This window comes from Echiichthys vipera (genome assembly GCF_963691815.1).
Source record: "Echiichthys vipera genome assembly, chromosome: 6".
NCBI classification, from domain to species: domain Eukaryota; kingdom Metazoa; phylum Chordata; class Actinopteri; order Perciformes; family Trachinidae; genus Echiichthys; species Echiichthys vipera.
In genome coordinates this window covers 16,339,694-16,363,073 of record NC_139831.1, presented here as the reverse complement: position 1 = coordinate 16,363,073, position 23,380 = coordinate 16,339,694, and the positions used below count along the sequence as shown (strand labels likewise).

General features: G+C 40.8%; 5 protein-coding genes across 5 annotated transcripts in view; all 5 read left to right on the top strand.

Annotated features, from left to right (window-relative positions):
* LOC310947998 (protocadherin gamma-A12-like) overlaps nucleotides 1–23,380 on the top strand; it is a gene marked incomplete at both ends in the record, with an annotated part of 97,499 nt that overhangs the window by 11,130 nt on the left and 62,989 nt on the right. The gene's annotated exons all lie outside the window — the stretch shown is intronic.
* On the top strand, nucleotides 780–3,077 carry LOC310947888 (protocadherin gamma-A12-like; the record flags this gene model as incomplete). Its single annotated transcript, XM_083914860.1, has 1 exon — nucleotides 780–3,077. The coding sequence occupies one exon, from the start codon at nucleotides 780–782 to the stop codon at nucleotides 3,075–3,077; it is 2,298 nt and encodes a 765-aa protein (XP_083770986.1).
* Nucleotides 5,454–7,919, top strand: LOC310947887 (protocadherin beta-15-like; the record flags this gene model as incomplete). Its single annotated transcript, XM_083914859.1, has 1 exon — nucleotides 5,454–7,919. The coding sequence occupies one exon, from the start codon at nucleotides 5,454–5,456 to the stop codon at nucleotides 7,917–7,919; it is 2,466 nt and encodes an 821-aa protein (XP_083770985.1).
* On the top strand, nucleotides 9,337–11,805 carry LOC310947886 (protocadherin beta-15-like; the record flags this gene model as incomplete). Its single annotated transcript, XM_083914858.1, has 1 exon — nucleotides 9,337–11,805. The coding sequence occupies one exon, from the start codon at nucleotides 9,337–9,339 to the stop codon at nucleotides 11,803–11,805; it is 2,469 nt and encodes an 822-aa protein (XP_083770984.1).
* On the top strand, nucleotides 13,222–15,654 carry LOC310947885 (protocadherin beta-15-like; the record flags this gene model as incomplete). The annotated part of the gene is made up of 1 exon (XM_083914857.1): nucleotides 13,222–15,654. The coding sequence occupies one exon, from the start codon at nucleotides 13,222–13,224 to the stop codon at nucleotides 15,652–15,654; it is 2,433 nt and encodes an 810-aa protein (XP_083770983.1).

Sequence of the window (23,380 nt, the reverse complement as noted above, 5' to 3'; positions counted from 1 at the left end):
CCACTCCTTTGTTAATGCTCAAAGGTTTAGTCATCGCCGCTATGTGTGGAATGTCTTTCTGTTATGTCGTACACCTTTTTCGTTCCTCATATTTTTACATTCGTTTCAGATTAGAGTATTCCCGTGTATCTCATCTTTTTATGTGTTTCTTATTCCCGATCCCAAACAGTAGGTTTCTTTTTTATTATTTACCTACATACTAATTATTTTTTTTGCTTTAAAACTTTATATATTTTTGTGTTTTTTGTTAATCGCATTTTGCAATATACTCTAGCTTCCCTGGTGAAACAATGCTGTTGTTTTAGACGTGCATTTTCCGTTTGATTCACTTAACATGTGTCAAGTCATTTCAATATATAATTGCCAGTGTAAAATGATATGCTTTCCTATGTGCTGTTTTCATAATTGTACCTTTGTACATACTTGCTGCCACTGAAAGGATGTCATTTCTACAGCAGACTCACGATGTCGCTATGCACCAGCTGTAATACATTGTTTGTCCAAATCCACCCACTGATGTCGACACACAATGTGACTTAATGTGCTGCAGTTGGTCGACCAGAGAGACAGAGACTTGATCTTGGTTTGTGTTGATTTTAGTTCAAACCCTTCGTTTTTTGGCTGTGTTCTTGTACGCTGAGTATCTGCGACGTTTACTGATACAGAGCGTCCCCATGATGGCTTTCACGGGACTCGGATTGCAAAACTGTGCCCTTGTTTTATTGCTCGTTTATGCGCTTTCTGCCAATGGAGATGTAAGCTATTCTTTTCCGGAGGAGATGAGGCGCGGATCTGTGATCGGAAACATCGCCAAAGACTTGGGTCTTGAACCAAGCAGACTATCTGCTCGAAAGGCCCGCATTGATACCGATGGGAGCGACACACGTTATTGTGATTTAAACCTCAAAGACGGGGCCCTGACTGTTGCCCAGAGGATTGACAGAGAGGGCCTTTGTGGAGACAAAGCATCCTGCGTTTTAAAACAGGAGCTCATGTTAGAGAATCCGTTAGAATTGCATCGAATTACTCTGCATGTCCAGGATATAAATGATAACTCTCCACAATTTAAAAAAGAATTGATCCATATAGATATTAGTGAATCCTCGCCAAAAGGTGCCCGTTTTCCAATAGAAGAAGCACACGATGCGGATAAAGGGAAATATTCAGTTCAGACGTACAGCCTCCAAAGCAATGATAATTTTATTCTGGGGGTTGGAACTAACTCTGTGGAACTTGTCCTAAACAAAGAACTTGACCGCGAAACATTAAATGAAATCAATCTGCTTCTAACAGCGTCGGATGGTGGATCACCTCAAATGTCAGGTACTGTGTTCATTCACATCACTGTACTTGATGCTAATGATAACGTCCCAGTGTTCAGCCAGACAGTTTATAAAGCCAGTCTACCTGAAAACTCTCTACTAGGTACTGTCGTGCTGACAGTGAGTGCTACTGATGCTGACGAGGGACTGAATGGTGACGTTACATATGATTTTGGTCACATTTCCGAAGATATTAAGTCAATGTTTGCCATAGATCATAAGACAGGAGATATAAAATTGACGACCACAGTTGATTTTGAAACGGCGTCGTCGTTTGAACTTCGCGTCACAGCAAAAGATGGTTTAGGATTAACCTCTTACGCCAAAGTCATCATAGATGTTACTGATGTAAATGACAACGCTCCAGTGATATATCTGAAATCGCTGACTAACCCCATACCTGAGAACGTGTCACCTGGTTCAGAGGTGGGCATCATTAACGTGCAGGATAGAGACTCTGAGAATAACAGACATGTCCGCTGCTCCATTCAGCAAAACGTCCCCTTTAAGTTGGTTCCTTCTATTAAAAACTATTATTCTCTGGTGACCACAGGACAACTGGACCGTGAACTAGTGTCTGATTACAACATTACAATTACTGCCACTGACGAGGGCTCTCCACCTCTGTCCTCCTCTAAAACGGTTCAGTTATCTGTAGCCGACATCAACGACAACCCACCTGTGTTTGAGGAACAGTCCTACAGCGCATATGTGACTGAAAATAACAAACCTGGCTCCACTTTATGTTCCGTTACTGCTCGAGACCCCGACTGGAGACAAAACGGTACCGTGATTTATTCTCTGTTACCCGGTGAGGTAAACGGTGGCCCGGTGTCATCCTATATATCTGTTAACGGAGACACGGGGGTGATCCACGCTGTGAGGTCGTTTGATTATGAACAGTTCAGGAGTTTTAAAGCCCACGTGATGGCCAGAGATAACGGTTCTCCTCCGCTCAGCAGCAACGTGAGCGTCAGTGTATTCATATCGGATGTGAATGACAACTCTCCTCAGATACTGTACCCCGCCCCGGAGGGCAACTCCTTCATGACCGAGCTGGTCCCCAAAGCCGCTCACGGAGGCTCTCTGGTGTCCAAAGTGATCGCGGTGGACGCGGACTCCGGACAGAACGCCTGGCTGTCCTATCATATAGTCAAATCCACTGATCCGGGACTTTTCACTATTGGTCTCCACAGCGGAGAGATCAGGACACAGCGGGACATTTCTGAGTCTGACAGCATGAAACAGAACCTTATTGTGGCAGTGAAAGATAACGGACAGCCCTCTCTCTCTGCCACCTGTTCCATGTATTTACTTATTTCTGATAACTTGGCGGAGGTGCCAGAACTGAAGGATATTTCTTATGATGAGAAGAACTCCAAACTGACCTCTTATCTGATCATCGCGCTGGTGTCTGTGTCTACCTTTTTCCTGACCTTCATTATCATCATCCTGGGTGTGAGGTTTTGTCGCAGGAGAAAGCCCAGACTGTTGTTTGATGGAGCAGTTGCCATCCCCAGCGCTTATCTCCCTCCTAATTACGCAGATGTTGACGGCACAGGAACTTTACGCAGCGCTTACAACTATGACGCCTACCTGACAACAGGTTCAAGAACCAGTGACTTTAAGTTCGTGACATCTTACAATGACAACACACTTCCTGCTGACCAGACTCTGAGGAAGAGCCCATCAGACTTTGCTGACGCGTTTGGAGAGTGTGATGATTCTCCCGAGGTAGGAACACATTCTATATGATTCAAATTGTGTTCATCGTCCTGCAGTCACACTGGTATTTAGTGTTAGCCTCTCTTTAATAGCATCCTTATTTTATTTTCGTTTGTGGTTTCCTTCTGTTGTTGTGATGAATACACTATTTTAACAGTATCCTCAAAGGGATGGTATCTAACCAATTTGGATGTCAGAATTAGTTAATATTGTCCTTTGGGGATCGTTTCCAATTCCAAAGTTAATGGCTATATACTGACATTGCTGCCATTTATGGTCTAGTAAAGGTGAAATCACTTCTTTTCTATTCATATCTATCCGATTCTGTCCATGGTGCTGAACTCCGTTTGATCCTAGGCTGCATTTGTAGGGCCCTTTTACCACTCTTTTATTCTGTTTTCATTATCTCCTTACTGAGCTTTATTACAGTTCATCTTCTTGGACAGTCCATTTTCTAAATAATTGAGGTTTTTCCACATCACACTGGTTTTATTGGAGCATGCTGTTGATGCTATTTAAAATAATAGTTTTAACTTGTTTACAATTGATACTCAGAAGGAGCCAATTAGAGGTTACTAGGACATGACTTCAGATCTACATTAATGTGAAAAAAATCAACCTATCTCTTGAATAGTGGTGCTTCATGTTTTTTGTGTTGGGCTTGAGTGATGTGAACATTGCAGAAAAATGTGATCTGAGTTATAATGTATATGGTGCTCACTTGTTCAAGTAATATGTTGGGCTATATCATTTTTCAGATCGTTGTCATGATTTTGGATTCAAGTAATATTTTCCTGAGCAATCCTTATAACACAAGTGATCCGATAAATTGTACTCCCAACTAACGGTGCTTTGAAATAATTAGTACACTTATTGAATTGGTTTCTAAATCAGCATTTGCTTTATAAAAGTCTGATGTAATTGGGAAATCTTTTAAAATACCTTTGTCATATAGACATTGAACTTCTGTGTCCAATGATAATTAGGGTAAACACAACTGCATGTGAGAGGCCGACTAATATTGTCAGAATCATGTATATATTCAAATGAAAGAAACTGCACTCACTTCATGGACAAAGCAGCTCTCAGAAATAGCTTATTTTCTCTTTCCAACTCAGATATTGTCTTATGTGTTGCATTTCTTTCCTACAATGTTATCATTTGAACAGCAGCATCGTTTCCCTGTGCTTTGTAACAGCTGTTGTTGAGCATTTCAGAAAATATGTCAAAGCTAGAATTAAATCTATGAGCTCTATAGCTCCATGATTAAAGTTTAATATGGGAATATATAGTCGGCTGTTGCTGATGTTTACTACAACAACATCCACCAAAACAATGCAAATAGCATGTGTTGCTCAACAAGGCAGATTCAAGCGTTCAAATGAAGACCTTGGTTTTGGAAAGAAATATATTTCTATGTTTTTCTCCTCCTAATTGTCAAGATCCTTAAAGGACAAATATTGTTCCTGTTCTTTGCATCCCTGTAGTATATTGACATACAAGTACAAACCTGTTCAAGGCACACGATGCTTCAAGTTATAGCATATATCAGTCAAATGATGGTTCATTAGTCTTAATATAATTAATCAAAATGCTAACATCTTCTTGTCACAAATGCGTTTAATCTCGGCAGTTGCAATGTATATACAGTATATATATTTTTTTTAAACATAATTTTTGCAGAAAGTATATAGAAGAACATATTTAACAACATGCTCCCATATCAAACTAGTAAGGTGGAAATGGGAAAGAGGTGCGGGAAAGGATAAAAAAAAGTCAACACAGCTTCATCAGTAAGGGAGAAGTATCACACTTTTCGAGTGCCAGTTGATATTTTCAGGCAGCATGCATATTTGAGAAGGGGGGGGGAAATCTGCATGATGTACGTCTAAAATAAAAAAATAAAAAATATCCCTCTTAGTTTGTGTGCTGGCTACTTTTTGACATGCCAACATTAAATAAAAACAGATGGCAGTTTATGAGACACGAATCGAATAGTTTCATGTTGAACCATTCATTTTGTGGCGGTATTCTTTCCATCACAAAATGACAAATCTATTCTGCATAAAGGCACATTAATCCTAAAATGGCGAAACCGTTATTATTGTTGTTGTTATGACTGCTATATATAAGTATTAAAAAATGAGATCCTATATCGCCTTGTTATACCCAGAGAAATACTCATGGTGTCAGTGTGTACCAGTAAACGAGAGGGCACGGCCACTCTCCACCCTTCTGTCTCAACGAATTTAAAGCCTGACTCTGCTGTTGTGCCACAGTTGACAAAAATGGATCGGGGTATGATTGCAGAGTGACGATTTTGTATATAGGAGGAGGTCACAGCAGCTACATCGGTGATATATTTCGACATATTTTGTAGCAGTAGCGCTCTTTCTCGAAGGAACAATGGGATACAGCATATTTGCACTGCTCTGCGGCCTTGCTTTTGTTTTTCTTGTCCTCCACCCCGTCTATGGAGACGTGAGCTACTCTATCCCGGAGGAGATGAAACGTGGATCTGTAATTGGAAACATCGCTAAGGATCTAGGACTTGATTTGGGCAGATTGTCTGCTCGCAAAGCCCGTATCGATACTGAGGATGACAGTGTTAAGTACTGCGGTGTAAATCTCAACACCGGAGACTTGGTCGTTGAAGAAAGGATTGACAGAGAAGGGCTTTGTGCGAAAAAGGCATCATGTGTTTTAAAACAGGAACTCGTCCTGGAAAACCCATTAGAACTGCACCGTATTAGTGTCCGCGTCCAAGATGTTAATGACAATTCCCCGCAGTTTAAAGAGGACTCACTTAAAATTGAAATTCGGGAATCGGCGGACAAGGGTGAACGGTTTCTTTTGGGAGAGGCACACGATGGAGACATCGGAGAAAATGCTGTTCAGGGCTACTCACTTCAGCAGAATGGTCATTTCAAACTAAATGTTAACACAAAATCAGGTGGCCGGAAATATGGTGAATTAATCTTGGACAGAGAATTAGACAGAGAGGACAAAAAGGAGATTATGTTATTGCTTACCGCATTCGATGGTGGCTCTCCTCGGAGATCAGGCACTGTAGTCATACACGTCACTGTACTGGATGCTAATGATAATGTACCAGTGTTTAGTGAGACCGTCTATAAAGCCAGTCTGCCTGAAAACTCTCCTCTGGATACGTTGGTGATCACAGTGAGCGCTACTGATGCAGACGACGGTGTAAATAGTGACGTTACCTATGGATTTGATCATGTTTCAGATGAAAATAGCAACGTATTTTCTTTACACCCCAAAACGGGAGAGGTGAGAGTAGCTGGATCTATTGATTATGAAAAAGTGTCATCCTATGAAATGCAGATTAGCGCAAAAGATGGACTGGGTTTAGTTTCATATGCAACGTTAAATATTGACGTTACTGATATGAATGACAACGCTCCAGTGATATATCTGAAATCTCTGACTAACCCCATACCTGAGAACGTGTCCCCTGGTACAGAGGTGGGCATCATTAACGTGCAGGATAGAGACTCTGAGAAGAACAGACAGGTCCGCTGCTCCATTCAGCAAAACGTCCCTTTTAAGTTGGTTCCTTCTATTAAAAACTATTATTCTCTGGTGACCACAGGACAACTGGACCGTGAACTAGTGTCTGATTACAACATTACAATCACTGCCACTGACGAGGGCTCTCCACCTCTGTCCTCCTCTAAAACTGTTCAGTTATCTGTAGCAGACATCAACGACAACCCACCTGTGTTTGAGGAACAGTCCTACAGCGCATATGTGACTGAAAATAACAAACCTGGCTCCACTTTATGTTCCGTAACTGCTCGAGACCCAGACTGGAGACAAAACGGTACAGTGATTTATTCTCTGTTACCCGGTGAGGTGAACGGTGCACCGGTGTCCTCCTATCTATCTGTTAACGGAGACACGGGGGTGATCCACGCTGTGAGGTCGTTTGATTATGAACAGTTCAGGAGTTTTAAAGTCCACGTGATGGCCAGAGACAACGGTTCTCCTCCGCTCAGCAGCAACGTGACCGTCAGTGTGTTCATATCGGATGTGAATGACAACTCTCCTCAGATACTGTACCCCGCCCCGGAGGGCAACTCCTTCATGACCGAGCTGGTCCCCAAAGCTGCACACGGAGGCTCTCTGGTGTCCAAAGTGATCGCGGTGGACGCGGACTCCGGACAGAACGCCTGGCTGTCCTATCATATAGTCAAATCCACTGATCCGGGACTTTTCACTATTGGTCTCCACAGCGGAGAGATCAGGACACAGCGGGACATTTCTGAGTCTGACAGCATGAAACAGAACCTTATTGTGGCAGTGAAAGATAACGGACAGCCCTCTCTCTCTGCCACCTGTTCCATGTATTTACTTATTTCTGATAACTTGGCTGAGGTGCCAGAACTGAAGGATATTTCTTATGATGAGAAGAACTCCAAACTGACCTCTTATCTGATCATCGCGCTGGTGTCTGTGTCCACCTTTTTCCTGACCTTCATTATCATCATCCTGGGTGTGAGGTTTTGTCGCAGGAGAAAGCCCAGACTGTTGTTTGATGGAGCAGTTGCCATCCCCAGCGCTTATCTCCCTCCTAATTACGCAGATGTTGACGGCACAGGAACTTTACGCAGCGCTTACAACTATGACGCATACCTGACAACAGGTTCAAGAACCAGTGACTTTAAGTTCGTGACATCTTACAATGACAACACACTTCCTGCTGACCAGACTCTCAGGAAAAGTCCATCAGACTTTGCTGATGCGTTTGGAGAGTGTGATGATATTTCTGAGGTAGGAACACGTGCCACACATCGTTTAACTTATTTGCACCTTTATGATTCAGCCAAAACCCTCCAACAGTTATAGTCATTATTTTGCCTTTCACGTTTGTTTTTTCTTTTTGAAAGTAGTTTATTACACAATATAAGGTGTGGGTTGACTTTTCCTTAAGTAGATGCATTATAGCAATATGTTTCACTTGTTACCCAAGGCACACATTGAGCGTGATAATACAACAAGACTTCATTGGAAGGTTATTCTCTCATATGCAGATATTTACATTTCTGAGGCTTTAGTTATTTTCTTTCCCTTCCTTTTTCGCCAAACCATCTGTCTTTTAACACAGTATCTTCGTCTCTGCCTGTGTCTTCGGAGCTGATCTGCTGCTTGTTTTTTGTGTCTCTGTCCATGGTGCTGGACCTCACATCTGGCTCTTGTGATTTTGTTTCAAGAGCAACTTTCTCTTGTCTTTTTTTTTATCAAATTTTAAACCTTTTTTAATTGTCTTTCATGTAGGTTTTCCTGAAACATGTTAGTCCAGTTTTCTAATTAACATTCGGGCTTTGTGTCACATTTAAACTTTTCTATTATGTAAAACAAAACCATGTAAATACTAATTTGCATGCTTTATAAATGTTTTGGTCAATAAGTAATATTTCATGTGTTAAGAAGATCTCAGTAACGAATTATTTCCATTTACAGTTATTGGCCACGTTATTTGTAGCTGGAATTATCATTATCCCCTTTACTGTTAAGTCTGACGGTAAAGGTCTTAATCATTTTTCGACCTATGTTACATAAAAGGCACGCTATCGCTCCTTTGTTTCTCTGTTTTATTCGTATTCATCATGTATCTTTTGATTTGATTTGCTTTGCTTCGCCTGTAAGTGGTTCCTGAAGAAAGCTGGAAGAATATATTTACATGTTTCACAAATAGTTTTTGAAATCTGTTTCATTTTGGATAGACAGATTTAAAGATAGATGCATTTCTATGTAGACTTAAAGTATTACAAAGGACATGATGTGATGCAATATTGTTTAACTTTTGGGGGGTGTTTACTTCCTGTTACCATGGTGAAATGCTTGAGGTAGATAGCTGTAGGAAACTTTATATTGTTTGTTAGGTCTTGTAGAGATCAACCATCTCACTTCACTCAAAAAGGTAAAATCCAAATAGCACCTCATTACATTTTTGTTTCCTTGATTAGAATGCGGCTTCATGCACAGATTAAATACATATGATCTGATAATGTGTTAAGAAAAGTTGCATGACTTTAGTAAAGCTGTAGTATTTGATTTGTACTCACGGTGTCACTATAGACCAGCCAAGGAGTCAAATACTCCTCCTGCTTTGCACACCACCCATTATTGGAATCGACCACCCCTGTGTTCTGTACAGCCTTCAACAAAGAAGACTAATGCTTCGGAAGACACATTTCATCCAGTAGCGTTTATTTTAATGCTTGAAACGGACGTGTTTTCATTTGTGTTTTACTGTCTGAGGATGAAGGATAGACGGAGTGTACTTCAAAGCTATGGCTTTGTCTTTTTCTTTGTTGTGGTGCACTACGCACACGGAGACCTGAGCTATTCTGTACAAGAGGAGCTCAAGCGCGGATCTGTTATCGGAAATATCGCCAAGGATCTCGGACTGGATGTAGGCAGACTGTCTGCTCGCAAAGCTCGTGTTGACACGGAGGGAAACGACAGACAGTATTGCGGGATAAACCTTCGAAGCGGAGATTTAATCGTTGCGGAGAGAATTGACAGAGAGGAGCACTGTGGAGAAAAGCCTTCGTGTGTTCTCAAATTCGACTTGCTGTTAGAGAATCCTCTGGAGTTGCATCGGTTGTCCCTGCAGGTGCAGGATATAAATGACAATGCACCAGTGTTCCCGAAAGACACTGTGAAGCTTGAAATTAGAGAATCCGCTGGAAAAGGAGCTAGGTATCGCATCAATGCGGCACAAGATGCAGATATAGGCAAGAACTCCGTTGAAAGCTACATTTTACAAACAAATCCCGCCTTTGTGTTCAGTATTCAGACGACAACTGCTGGCAGAAAATATGGTGAGTTGATTTTGGATAAGGAATTAGACCGAGAGGAGCAGCATGAGATGAAAATACTGCTCACAGCTGTGGATGGTGGCTCTCCTCAGAGATCCGGGACTGTAGTCATACACGTCATTGTCCTTGATGCTAATGATAACGCCCCAGTTTTCACTGAGGCCGTTTATACAGCCACGTTACCGGAAAACTCACCTATGAAAACTCCAGTTATCACCGTGAGTGCATCAGATGCAGACGAAGGTGTAAACGGAGAGGTTACATATGAATTTAGCCGACTCTCTGATAAATCACAGAAGCTTTTTTCATTAGATGAGAAAACTGGAGAAATCAGTGTGACAGGTGGCATCGATTACGAAGAGGGTTCGAAGTATGAAGTGTTTGTTGAGGCAAAAGACGGTTATGGCCTCTCTTCAGAAGCAAAAGTGATTATTGATATCACTGATGTAAATGACAATGCCCCTTTGATATATCTGAAATCACTGACTAACCCCATACCTGAGAACGTGTCACCTGATACAGAGGTGGGCATCATTAACGTGCAGGATAGAGACTCTGAGAAGAACAGACAGGTCCGCTGCTCCATTCAGCAAAACGTCCCTTTTAAGTTGGTTCCTTCTATTAAAAACTATTATTCTCTGGTGACCACAGGACAACTGGACCGTGAACTAGTGTCTGATTACAACATAACAATCACTGCCACTGACGAGGGCTCTCCACCTCTGTCCTCCTCTAAAACTGTTCAGTTATCTGTAGCAGACATCAACGACAACCCACCTGTGTTTGAGGAACAGTCCTACAGCGCATATGTGACAGAAAATAACAAACCTGGCTCCACTTTATGTTCCGTTACTGCTCGAGACCCCGACTGGAGACAAAACGGTACAGTGATTTATTCTCTGTTACCCGGTGAGGTGAACGGTGCCCCGGTGTCCTCCTATCTGTCTGTTAACGGAGACACGGGGGTGATCCACGCTGTGAGGTCGTTTGATTATGAACAGTTCAGGAGTTTTAAAGTCCACGTGATGGCCAGAGACAACGGTTCTCCTCCGCTCAGCAGCAACGTGACCGTCAGTGTGTTCATATCGGATGTGAATGACAACTCTCCTCAGATACTGTACCCCGCCCCGGAGGGCAACTCCTTCATGACCGAGCTGGTCCCCAAAGCTGCACACGGAGGCTCTCTGGTGTCCAAAGTGATCGCGGTGGACGCGGACTCCGGACAGAACGCCTGGCTGTCCTATCATATAATCAAATCCACTGATCCGGGACTTTTCACTATTGGACTCCACAGCGGAGAGATCAGGACACAGCGGGACATTTCTGAGTCTGACAGCATGAAACAGAACCTTATTGTGGCAGTGAAAGATAACGGACAGCCCTCTCTCTCTGCCACCTGTTCCATGTATTTACTTATTTCTGATAACTTGGCTGAGGTGCCAGAACTGAAGGACATTTCTTATGATGAGAAGAACTCCAAACTGACCTCTTATCTGATCATCGCGCTGGTGTCTGTGTCCACCTTTTTCCTGACCTTCATTATCATCATCCTGGGTGTGAGGTTTTGTCGCAGGAGAAAGCCCAGACTGTTGTTTGATGGAGCAGTTGCCATCCCCAGCGCTTATCTCCCTCCTAATTACGCAGATGTTGACGGCACAGGAACTTTACGCAGCGCTTACAACTATGACGCGTACCTGACAACAGGTTCAAGAACCAGTGACTTTAAGTTCGTGACATCTTACAATGACAACACACTTCCTGCTGACCAGACTCTGAGGAAAAGCCCATCAGACTTTGCTGATGCGTTTGGAGAGTGTGATGATATTTCTGAGGTAGGAACACGTGCCACACATCGTTTAACTTATTTGCACCTTTATGATTCAGCCAAACCCCTCCAACAGTTATAATCTTTATTTTACCTTTGACGTTTGGTTTTTCTTTTTGAAAGTAGTTTATTACACAATATAAGGTGTGGGTTGACTTTTCCCCATGTAGATGCATTATAGCAATATGTTTCACTTGTTACCCAAGGCACACATTGAGCGTGATAATACATCAAGAGTTCATTGAAAGATTATTCTATCATATGCAGATATTTACATTTATGAGGCTTTAGTTATTTTCTTTCCCTTCCTTTTTCGCCAAACCATCTGTCTTTTAACACAGTATCTTCGTCTCTGCCTGTGTCTTCGGAGCTGATCTGCTGCTTGCCTGTTGTGTCTCTGTCCATGGTGCTGGACCTCACATCTTGCTCTTGTGATTTTGTTTCAAGAGCAACTTTCTCTTGTCTTTTATTTTATCAAATTTTAAACCTTTTTTAATTGTCTTTCATGTAGGTTTTCTTGAAACATCTAAGTCCAGTTTTGTAATTAACATTCGGGCTCTGTGTCACATTTAAACTTTTCTATTATGTAAAACAAAACCATGTAAATACTTATTTGCATGCTTTATAAATGTTTTGGTCAATAAGGATTATTTCATGTGTTAAGAAGATCTCAGTAACAAATTATTTCCATTTACAGTTATTGGCCACCTTATTTTTTAGCTGGAATTATCATTATCCCCTTGACTGTTTAGTCTGACGGGAAAGGTCAAAATCATTTTCCACCAATGCTACATAAAAGGCATGCTATCACTCCTTTGTTTCTGTGTTTAATGCGTATTCATCATATATCTTTTGATTTGATTTGCTTTGCTTCGCCTGTAAGTGGTTCCTGAAGTAAGCTGGAAGAATATCTTTGCATGTTTCACAAAAAGTTTTGAGATCTGTTTCATTTTGCATAGAGAGATTTATGGATAGATGCATTTCTAAGTAGACTTAAAGTATTACAAAGGACATGATGTGATCCAATATTGTTTAACTTTTGGGGTGTGTTTACTTCCTGTTACCATGGTGAAATGCTTGAGGTAGATAGCTGTAGGAAACTTTATATTGTTTGTTAGGTCTTGTAGAGATCAACCATCTCACTTCACTCAAAAAGGTAAAATCCAAATAGCACCTCATTACAGTTTTCTTTCCTTGATTAGAATGCGGCTTCATGCACAGATTAAATACATATGATCTGATAATGTGTTAAGAAAAGTTGCATGACTTTAGTAAAGCTGTAGTATTTGATTTGTACTCACGGTGTCACTATAGACCAGCCAAGGAGTCAAATACTCCTCCTGCTTTGCACACCACCCATTATTGGAATCGACCACCCCTGTGTTCTGTACAGCCTTCAACAAAGAAGACTAATGCTTTCGAAGACACATTTCATCCAGTAGCGTTCATTTTAATGCTTGAAACGGACGTGTTTTCATTTGTGTTTTACTGTCTGAGGATGAAGGATAGACGGAGTGTACTTCAAAGCTATGGCTTTGTCTTTTTCTTTGTTGTGGTGCACTACGCACACGGAGACCTGAGCTATTCTGTACAAGAGGAGCTCAAGCGCGGATCTGTTATCGGAAATATCGCCAAGGATCTCGGACTGGATGTAGGCAGACTGTCTGCTCGCAAAGCTCGTGTTGACACGGAGGGAAACGACAGACAGTATTGCGGGATAAACCTTCGAAGCGGAGATTTAATCGTTGCGGAGAGAATTGACAGAGAGGAGCACTGTGGAGAAAAGCCTTCGTGTGTTCTCAAATTCGACTTGCTGTTAGAGAATCCTTTGGAGTTGCATCGGTTGTCCCTGCAGGTGCAGGATATAAATGACAATGCACCAGTTTTCCCGAAAGACACTGTGAAGCTGGAGATAACAGAGTCAGCTGACAAAGGAGCTAGGTATCGCATCAATGCAGCACACGATGCAGATATAGGCAAGAACTCCGTTGAAAGCTATATTTTGCAAACAAACCCCGCCTTTGTGTTCAGTATTCAGACGACAACTGCTGGCAGAAAATATGGTGAGTTGATTTTGGATAAGGAACTAGACCGAGAGGAGCAGCATGAAATGAAAATACTGCTCACAGCTGTGGATGGTGGCTCTCCTCAGAGATCCGGGACTGTAGTCATACACGTCATTGTCCTTGATGCTAATGATAACGCCCCAGTTTTTACTGAGGCCGTTTATACAGCCACGTTACCGGAAAACTCACCTATGAAAACTCCAGTTATCACCGTGAGCGCATCAGATGCAGACGAAGGTGTAAACGGAGAGGTTACATATGAATTTAGCCGACTCTCTGATAAATCAAGAAAGCTTTTTTCACTAGATGAGAAAACTGGTGAAATCAGTGTGACAGGTGGCATCGATTATGAAGAGGGTTCGAAGTATGAAGTGTTTGTTGAGGCAAAAGACGGTTATGGCCTCTCTTCAGAAGCAAAAGTGATTATTGATATCACTGATGTAAATGACAATGCCCCTTTGATATATCTGAAATCACTGACTAACCCCATACCCGAGAACGTGTCACCTGATACAGAGGTGGGCATCATTAACGTGCAGGATAGAGACTCTGAGAAGAACAGACAGGTCCGCTGCTCCATTCAGCAAAACGTCCCTTTTAAGTTGGTTCCTTCTATTAAAAACTATTATTCTCTGGTGACCACAGGACAACTGGACCGTGAACTAGTGTCTGATTACAACATAACAATCACTGCCACTGACGAGGGCTCTCCACCTCTGTCCTCCTCTAAAACTGTTCAGTTATCTGTAGCAGACATCAACGACAACCCACCTGTGTTTGAGGAACAGTCCTACAGCGCATCTGTGACTGAAAATAACAAGCCTGGCTCCACTTTATGTTCCGTTACTGCTCGAGACCCCGACTGGAGACAAAACGGTACAGTGATTTATTCTCTGTTACCCGGTGAGGTGAACGGTGCCCCGGTGTCCTCCTATCTGTCTGTTAACGGAGACACGGGGGTGATCCACGCTGTGAGGTCGTTTGATTATGAACAGTTCAGGAGTTTTAAAGTCCACGTGATGGCCAGAGACAACGGTTCTCCTCCGCTCAGCAGCAACGTGACCGTCAGTGTGTTCATATCGGATGTGAATGACAACTCCCCCCAGATACTGTACCCCGCCCCGGAGGGCAACTCCTTCATGACCGAGCTGGTCCCCAAAGCTGCACACGGAGGCTCTCTGGTGTCCAAAGTGATCGCGGTGGACGCGGACTCCGGACAGAACGCCTGGCTGTCCTATCATATAGTCAAATCCACTGATCCGGGACTTTTCACTATTGGTCTCCACAGCGGAGAGATCAGGACACAGCGGGACATTTCTGAGTCTGACAGCATGAAACAGAACCTTGTTGTGGCAGTGAAAGATAACGGACAGCCCTCTCTCTCTGCCACCTGTTCCATGTATTTACTTATTTCTGATAACTTGGCTGAGGTGCCAGAACTGAAGGATATTTCTTATGATGAGAAAAACTCCAAACTGACCTCTTATCTGATTATCGCGCTGGTGTCTGTGTCCACCTTTTTCCTGACCTTCATTATCATCATCCTGGGTGTGAGGTTTTGTCGCAGGAGAAAGCCCAGACTGTTGTTTGATGGAGCAGTTGCCATCCCCAGCGCTTATCTCCCTCCTAATTACGCAGATGTTGACGGCACAGGAACTTTACGCAGCGCTTACAACTATGACGCCTACCTGACAACAGGTTCAAGAACCAGTGACTTTAAGTTCGTGACTTCTTATAACGACAACACACTTCCTGCTGACCAGACTCTGAGGAAAAGCCCATCAGACTTTGCTGACGCGTTTGGAGATTGTGATGATTCTCCTGAGGTAGGGACATGTCTCATGTCATCTGTCTCAGATTTGTAGATCCTAGTCAATATCTTAACACACACACACACACTCACGCTCACACTCATACTCACACACACACACACACACACACACACACACACACACACACACACACACACACACACACACACACACACACACACACACACACACACACACACACACACACACACACACACACACACAGCTATCTCTGTTCTCATGCTGAACAGCCATTCTGATGCAGTCATTGGGCTCTTTTACTTGTATCTTCTATTTTGTTGACACATTTTTGTCTTGTTGACTTTTTTGATGAAATCTTTTCCAAAATGTTTTTTTTCATGCTTAACTGTTTTCAATAAAATACTTCCCCTTTTCACTCTCTTTAAATGAGACTTTAGCTGATGTGACATGAAGTGAAAAAGTATAAGATTCATGACACAGACATATTTGCGAGAGAAAAAGATGAAATTACGTCCTGACTTATCTGCTGACCAAACTCTGAGGAAAAGTCCATCAGACACTTCTGATGTCTTTGGAGAGTGAGATGATTCTCCTGATGTAGAAACACATTCAAGTTTTGTTCACCATTCAGCAGTCAATACGATTTTGGACTTTTTTTTCAGTTTCATCCTTTTTTTCTTTGGCTGCGACTAAATAAATTTTTTTAATAGTGTTCTCATGGATTCATGATGTTGTCTGAATGATTGATATGTCAGAATTAGGTAATATTGTCATTTAGTAATCTTATCTCATTCTAAAATTAACATCTATCAGCTGACATGGTTGCCCTTTATGCTCTAGTAAAAGAGCAACGTTTGAATTGACTTGCCTTTTACCCTGTCCATGGTGCTGAACTCCTTTGGATCATATACTTCATTTTCAGAGCTTATTTACCTTTCCTTTATTCTTTGAATCTGTTATCATCTTCTCCCTCCTCAGTTTTATTCTAGATAATTAACTTTGACATTGGATTTTCTAAATAATTTAGGTCTGGTTTCATTGGAACATGCCATTGCTGTTAGTCAATATAATTGTTTGATCTTCTTTGTGACATTAGACCCACATGAATAAAAAATATATATACTTTTTTTTCGTTTACATTTATTTACTACTGCTTTACTTTTCTGCTTTGGTCTTGAGTAACGGGGTTATTGTCGAAAAAAAATTGTCCTTCAAATTAATATGGTAGTCACTTATTGACATAATATGTTATATCCCCGTTTCCAGATTTGTTCTTAATTTGGTATTTATGCATTATTCTATTGGTAGATACTATAGTGTTTAGTCGTCAATGTGCAAACCTGATTTCAAAACTTGTTCAAGTGACTCGATAGGCCTTTTCACAGTTGTTAACATTGAAAGTGTTCCCTAGTTTATTCCCTGTTGCAGTGTATGAATGACGAACTGTCAGGAAGTTAACAAGGACCCCGGCTGTTGTCCATTGAAAAAGGTCTAAAAGTTGAATTGACCGTTGATTTAAAAAAATCCTGATACTTGTAGAATCAGTTTCTGATTCAAAAGATGTACTTAATCAAAGTCTGAGGTCTTTGAGCATTATCTTACTGCACTTTTGTTACGTAGAATTTGAACTTTTCTTGCCTTTTATAATTAAGTAAACAAAAGTACCAGAGAGTGAGAGAGTGAGAACTGTTAGAATAATCTTCCATTGAAATTTCATACATTACAATATTTTTGACAAAGGAAATAGCAGATCTAGTTAATTTTTGTCCTTCAAACTCAGATAGTGTCTTATGTGATTAATTTGACTGTTCAAACAAAATCATATATTCTATGTATACATTTTTTATTTGATTAGACTTACTTGCTTTTCACTATTTTTTATCTACAAGAAACTTTGTTTACCATTTTGAACTCTGTATTCTACTTATGTTTACTTGTACTTGTGTTGAATACTGCTTAAGCTCCTTCAAACTGAGTTTCAGTGTTCTATGCACAATGACAATACTATATATATATATATATATATATATATATATATATATATATATATATATATATATTCAAAATAAAAAAATGGAGTTTAATCTATTCACTATAGCACCACGTGCAAAGCTCTATCTGGGAAACAAAATGTTTTGTCTCCAGGTTTTCTAAAATCTTTCATAACAGAACAGAGCAAAACAGAGCAAAACCCTGATGACAATATGGATGAAGGCTTACACTGCTTACATCTACAGTCTATCAGTCAATTGATGGTTCAGGTTGAACCCAATTCATTAAAATGCTTGAATATAATTTTGGTATATGCCTTCAGTCTGAGCAAGTAAGAGAAAACGTGTTTATGAGCACAAATGCTATACAAGAAGATATTTTAAAACATTTTAATCTGTTTTACTTGATTACATTTTAACCATGTAAAGGTTGAATGGGAAGAAAGTGCAGCAAGGGAGACGAACATATTTTAAAAATCACAGTTTCACAAGTAAGTAAGGGACATACTGTTTATGAAAAAACAGTTAAACCTTTAACGCAGCTTGTACATATTTGATCTAAAATAGAAACTCTGCATACATTTCAAGTGGAATTATTCCCACTTTTTTCTATGCTGTTTATACATTGTGACATGTCAAAAATGTTTTGAAACAGTGCTTGAATTGTTTGATGTTGAGCCCTACTTTTTGTGGTATTTTTTTTTTTTTAACATCACAAGATGACATAACTGACTTTATTAATCACTACGGTAATTCTAAAATAGTTCAGGTATTATTATTATTATTATTATTATTATTATTATTATTGTTGTTGTAGTTATTATTAATTTCAATATGTTTGTTATTTTCATTAACGTTGTTCTCTGAACTCTATATTGAAGTATCTAAGTATAATATTACAAAAAAAATCCTGTATCGCCTTGTTATACCCAGAGAAATACTCATGGTGTCAGTGTGTACCAGTAAACGAGAGGGCACGGTCACTCTCCACCCTTCTGTCTCAACGAATTTAAAGCCTGACTCTGCTGTTGTGCCACAGTTGACAAAACGCTTCGCGATATGACTGCATAGTGACGGTTTTCTATATAGGAGGAAATCACAGATACATCAGTGATTTATTTCGACATATTTTGTAAGGGTAGTGGTCTTTCTCGCAGGAACAATGGGATACAGCAGATTTGCACTGCTCTGCGGCCTTGCTTTTGTTTTTCTTGTCCTCCACCCCGTCTATGGAGACGTGAGCTACTCTATCCCGGAGGAGATGAAACGTGGATCTGTAATTGGAAATATCGCTAAGGATCTAGGACTTGATTTGGGCAGATTGTCTGCTCGCAAGGCCCGTATCGATACTGAGGATGACAGTGTTAAGTACTGCGGTGTAAATCTCAACACCGGCGACTTGGTCGTGCAAGAAAGGATTGACAGAGAAGGGCTTTGTGCGAAAAAGGCATCATGTGTTTTAAAACAGGAACTCGTCCTGGAAAATCCATTAGAACTGCACCGTATTAGTGTCCGCGTCCAAGATGTTAATGACAATTCCCCGCAGTTTAAAGAGGACTCACTTAAAATTGAAATACGGGAATCTGCGGACAAGGGTGAACGGTTTCTGCTTGATGAAGCGCACGATGGAGACATCGGAGAAAATGCTGTTCAGGGCTACTCACTTCAGCAGAATGAGCATTTCAAACTAAACGTAAAGACAAAGGGCGGTGGACGGAAATATGGTGAATTAATCTTGGACAGAGAATTAGACAGAGAGGACAAAAAAGAGATCTTGTTATTGCTTACCGCATTCGATGGTGGCTCTCCTCGGAGATCAGGCACTGTAGTCATACACGTCACTGTACTGGATGCTAATGATAATGTACCAGTGTTTAGTGAGACCGTCTATAAAGCCAGTCTGCCTGAAAACTCTCCTCTGGATACGTTGGTGATCACAGTGAGCGCTACTGATGCAGACGACGGTGTAAATAGTGACGTTACCTATGGATTTGATCATGTTTCAGATGAAAACCAAGTTTTCTCTCTAAACCCGAAAACAGGAGAAGTTAAAGTGGCTGGGTCTATTGATTATGAAAAAGAATCGTCATATGAAATGCAGATCAGCGCCAAAGATGGTCTGGGATTGGCTTCATATGCAACGGTAATAATTGAAATTACAGATATAAATGACAACGCACCAGCTGTACACCTAAAATCACTGACTAACCCCATGCCCGAGAACGTGTCACCTGGTACAGAGGTGGGCATCGTTAACGTGCAGGATAGAGACTCTGAGAAGAACAGACAGGTCCGCTGCTCCATTCAGCAAAACGTCCCTTTTAAGTTGGTTCCTTCTATTAAAAACTATTATTCTCTGGTGACCACAGGACAACTGGACCGTGAACTAGTGTCAGATTACAACATTACAATCACTGCCACTGACGAGGGCTCTCCACCTCTGTCCTCCTCTAAAACGGTTCAGTTATCTGTAGCAGACATCAACGACAACCCACCTGTGTTTGAGGAACAGTCCTACAGCGCATATGTGACTGAAAATAACAAACCTGGCTCCACTTTATGTTCCGTTACTGCTCGAGACCCCGACTGGAGACAAAACGGTACAGTGATTTATTCTCTGTTATCCGGTGAAGTGAACGGTGCCCCGGTGTCCTCCTATCTATCTGTGAACGGAGACACGGGGGTGATCCACGCTGTGAGGTCGTTTGATTATGAACAGTTCAGGAGTTTTAAAGTCCACGTGATGGCCAGAGACAACGGTTCTCCTCCGCTCAGCAGCAACGTGAGCGTCAGTGTGTTCATATCGGATGTGAATGACAACTCTCCTCAGATACTGTACCCCGCCCCGGAGGGCAACTCCTTCATGACCGAGCTGGTCCCCAAAGCTGCTCACGGAGGCTCTCTGGTGTCCAAAGTGATCTCGGTGGACGCGGACTCCGGACAGAACGCCTGGCTGTCCTATCATATAGTCAAATCCACTGATCCGGGACTTTTCACTATTGGACTCCACAGCGGAGAGATCAGGACACAGCGGGACATTTCTGAGTCTGACAGCATGAAACAGAACCTTATTGTGGCAGTGAAAGATAACGGACAGCCCTCTCTCTCTGCCACCTGTTCCATGTATTTACTTATTTCTGATAACTTGGCTGAGGTGCCAGAACTGAAGGATATTTCTTATGATGAGAAGAACTCCAAACTGACCTCTTATCTGATCATCGCGCTGGTGTCTGTGTCCACCTTTTTCCTGACCTTCATTATCATCATCCTGGGTGTGAGGTTTTGTCGCAGGAGAAAGCCCAGACTGTTGTTTGATGGAGCAGTTGCCATCCCCAGCGCTTATCTCCCTCCTAATTACGCAGATGTTGACGGCACAGGAACTTTACGCAGCGCTTACAACTATGACGCCTACCTGACAACAGGTTCAAGAACCAGTGACTTTAAGTTCGTGACTTCTTACAATGACAACACACTTCCTGCTGACCAGACTCTGAGGAAGAGCCAATCAGACTTTGCTGACGCATTTGGAGATCGCGATGATTCTCCTGAGGTAAGGAAACATTCCAGAGTTCAAGATGTGTTCATCGTCCTGCAGTAATTCTGAAATTGAGTTTGTTTTAACTTTATGTCGGCAGTGTTTTGACCAGTGGCCGAGATTAAATATACTTTTTAGTGCTTTTGAAAATCCTGATAATGCCTAAATAATTTAGATGACCGGTTAGAATCATTTTAAAATTAACTTCTATTAGCCGACCTGGTTCATGATTGCCCTTCATCATTTTGAACTAAGTAATTCCGCCACCCTTTCTCTGTCCATGGTGCTGAAATCTATTTGAGTCTTTGGTGCATTTTCAGGGTTAATTTACCACTCTTTCATTCTGTTACGTTGTCCTTCCTGAGTTTCGTTTCAGTAAACTTGATATGGCATCTTCTTGATGATTACGTTTTTCCACAATCTATGCGTTTCATTCGAATGTGGTGCTTTAATTATTTGATATAATTATATGAAGGTCTTTTGAATTGATTCTCAGACGGAGTCCATTTCTTTTTATTGCTATTGTGACACGTAGTTAGAGCCATATTGCTCACTTGTTGACATCATTTGGTTTATCCTTCTCTAACCTTGTGCATGATTTTGTCTTAATGTATTTTCTTTTTAATAGATACTATTTTTTTGTTGTTGTCAATGAGCAAACATATTTACAAAACCTGTTTACGGTTCTCGATAAGTTGTATAGACAATAAGCGGGGCTTTTGGAGTCAGCTTCTTAATCAAAAGATCTACTTTATAAAGTTGTGAGATCTTTGAGGAATATTTAAGTTACGCACGTTATGTACAATTTGAATGTTTCTTGGCACTAATAATAGAATAAACAGTACTGCCAGCAGGAGAGGGAAATCGTTAAAATCGCATCTCCATTCTAAGGTAGGAAATTGTGTTACTTCTTTGATAAATCACTTGGCAGGAGAAGTTTATTTTTTCATCAGTCTCATATATAGTCTTATTCTATGCATTTTATTGTTCCAACGTAATCAGTGAAATTGACACATTGTTTTGTTCAACCTTTCTGAAAGTATGCCAAAGTTACAGTTAAATGGTCAACAATTGCACCATGTTTAAAGCCCTTTCTGAAAAACAAACAGTACCATGTCTTACTGATGTTTCCCACAACAACAAGATTATTATATTCATCAGTTTATATTCATGCCTTCAAACACCTTCTTTTGGAGAAAGATAGATGTTTTCATCTCCTTATAATTATCAAAAGTGTTTCAGAACAATTATTCCAAATAGATATATGTGTCACTGCAGTGATATATGTATAATACAGTTGGAGGCACTCAGTGCTTAAATTCACAGTAATTAACTTAAAGCGATGGTATCGGGAGACAGTACATGTGAAAAGGCAAACTGTTTAGCTAACATATAGAGCGGGTCTGCATGTTGAAGCGTCCTTGGGTAAGACACTGAACCCCAAATTGCTCCCTATGCCGTATATGATTGTGTCAATGTGGTCTGAATGGTTAGATTAGATGGTGGGCAGGTAGCCTCTGCTTTTAGGATGAGTGTCTGCAGAAATTAGTGAATATGACAAGTAGTGTAATAGCGCCTTGAGTAGTCAGAATACTGGAAAATGTGTCATATAAGTACAAGTCCATTAAAACACTTTTTGTGTATTAGAAGTTTTATTGAATATTGTTTTTAAATATGCAACTGAGGCATTATCATATGTCTGAACATTGGATAAAGCCAGGTTCCAGATTACTGTTTAATTTTCTTGATTTATTGGAGTAAAACGTTTTTTTAAAGAGGGAATTTTGGATGTCCTTCTTATGATCACTCCATCATTCAGATAATACTTGCAACAGCCACATACAAAAACAATCAACTTTCAACATATTTTTAGGAATAGAGTATTATATAAATCTGACTATGACTGAAAAATGAACAAACCCCTGTGTGGAAACTTTCAGAATATAGATAGCAATAAAACAGGGAAGTTTGGTATTTATAAGCACTACTGTAGCGTTGATTTCCTTGCTCAGATGATGAGATAATGTAATTTAAAGATACATGTTGTAATATTCCATATATTTTGTAAGACACGACATGTGAATAGGCTAAAACAAATGTTCGCTAATAGATATCACCATGAAGCTTACTCAGTTGATTACTTCGATGAAGACAATCATTTTTGTATTAGAAGTTTTTTTGAAAGTTTTGATTTAAAAATGCAAATAAGACGGTATCTAATGTAAACTTTTGGTGAATTCAGGAAAAATCTACAGACAAAGACAATGTGTAG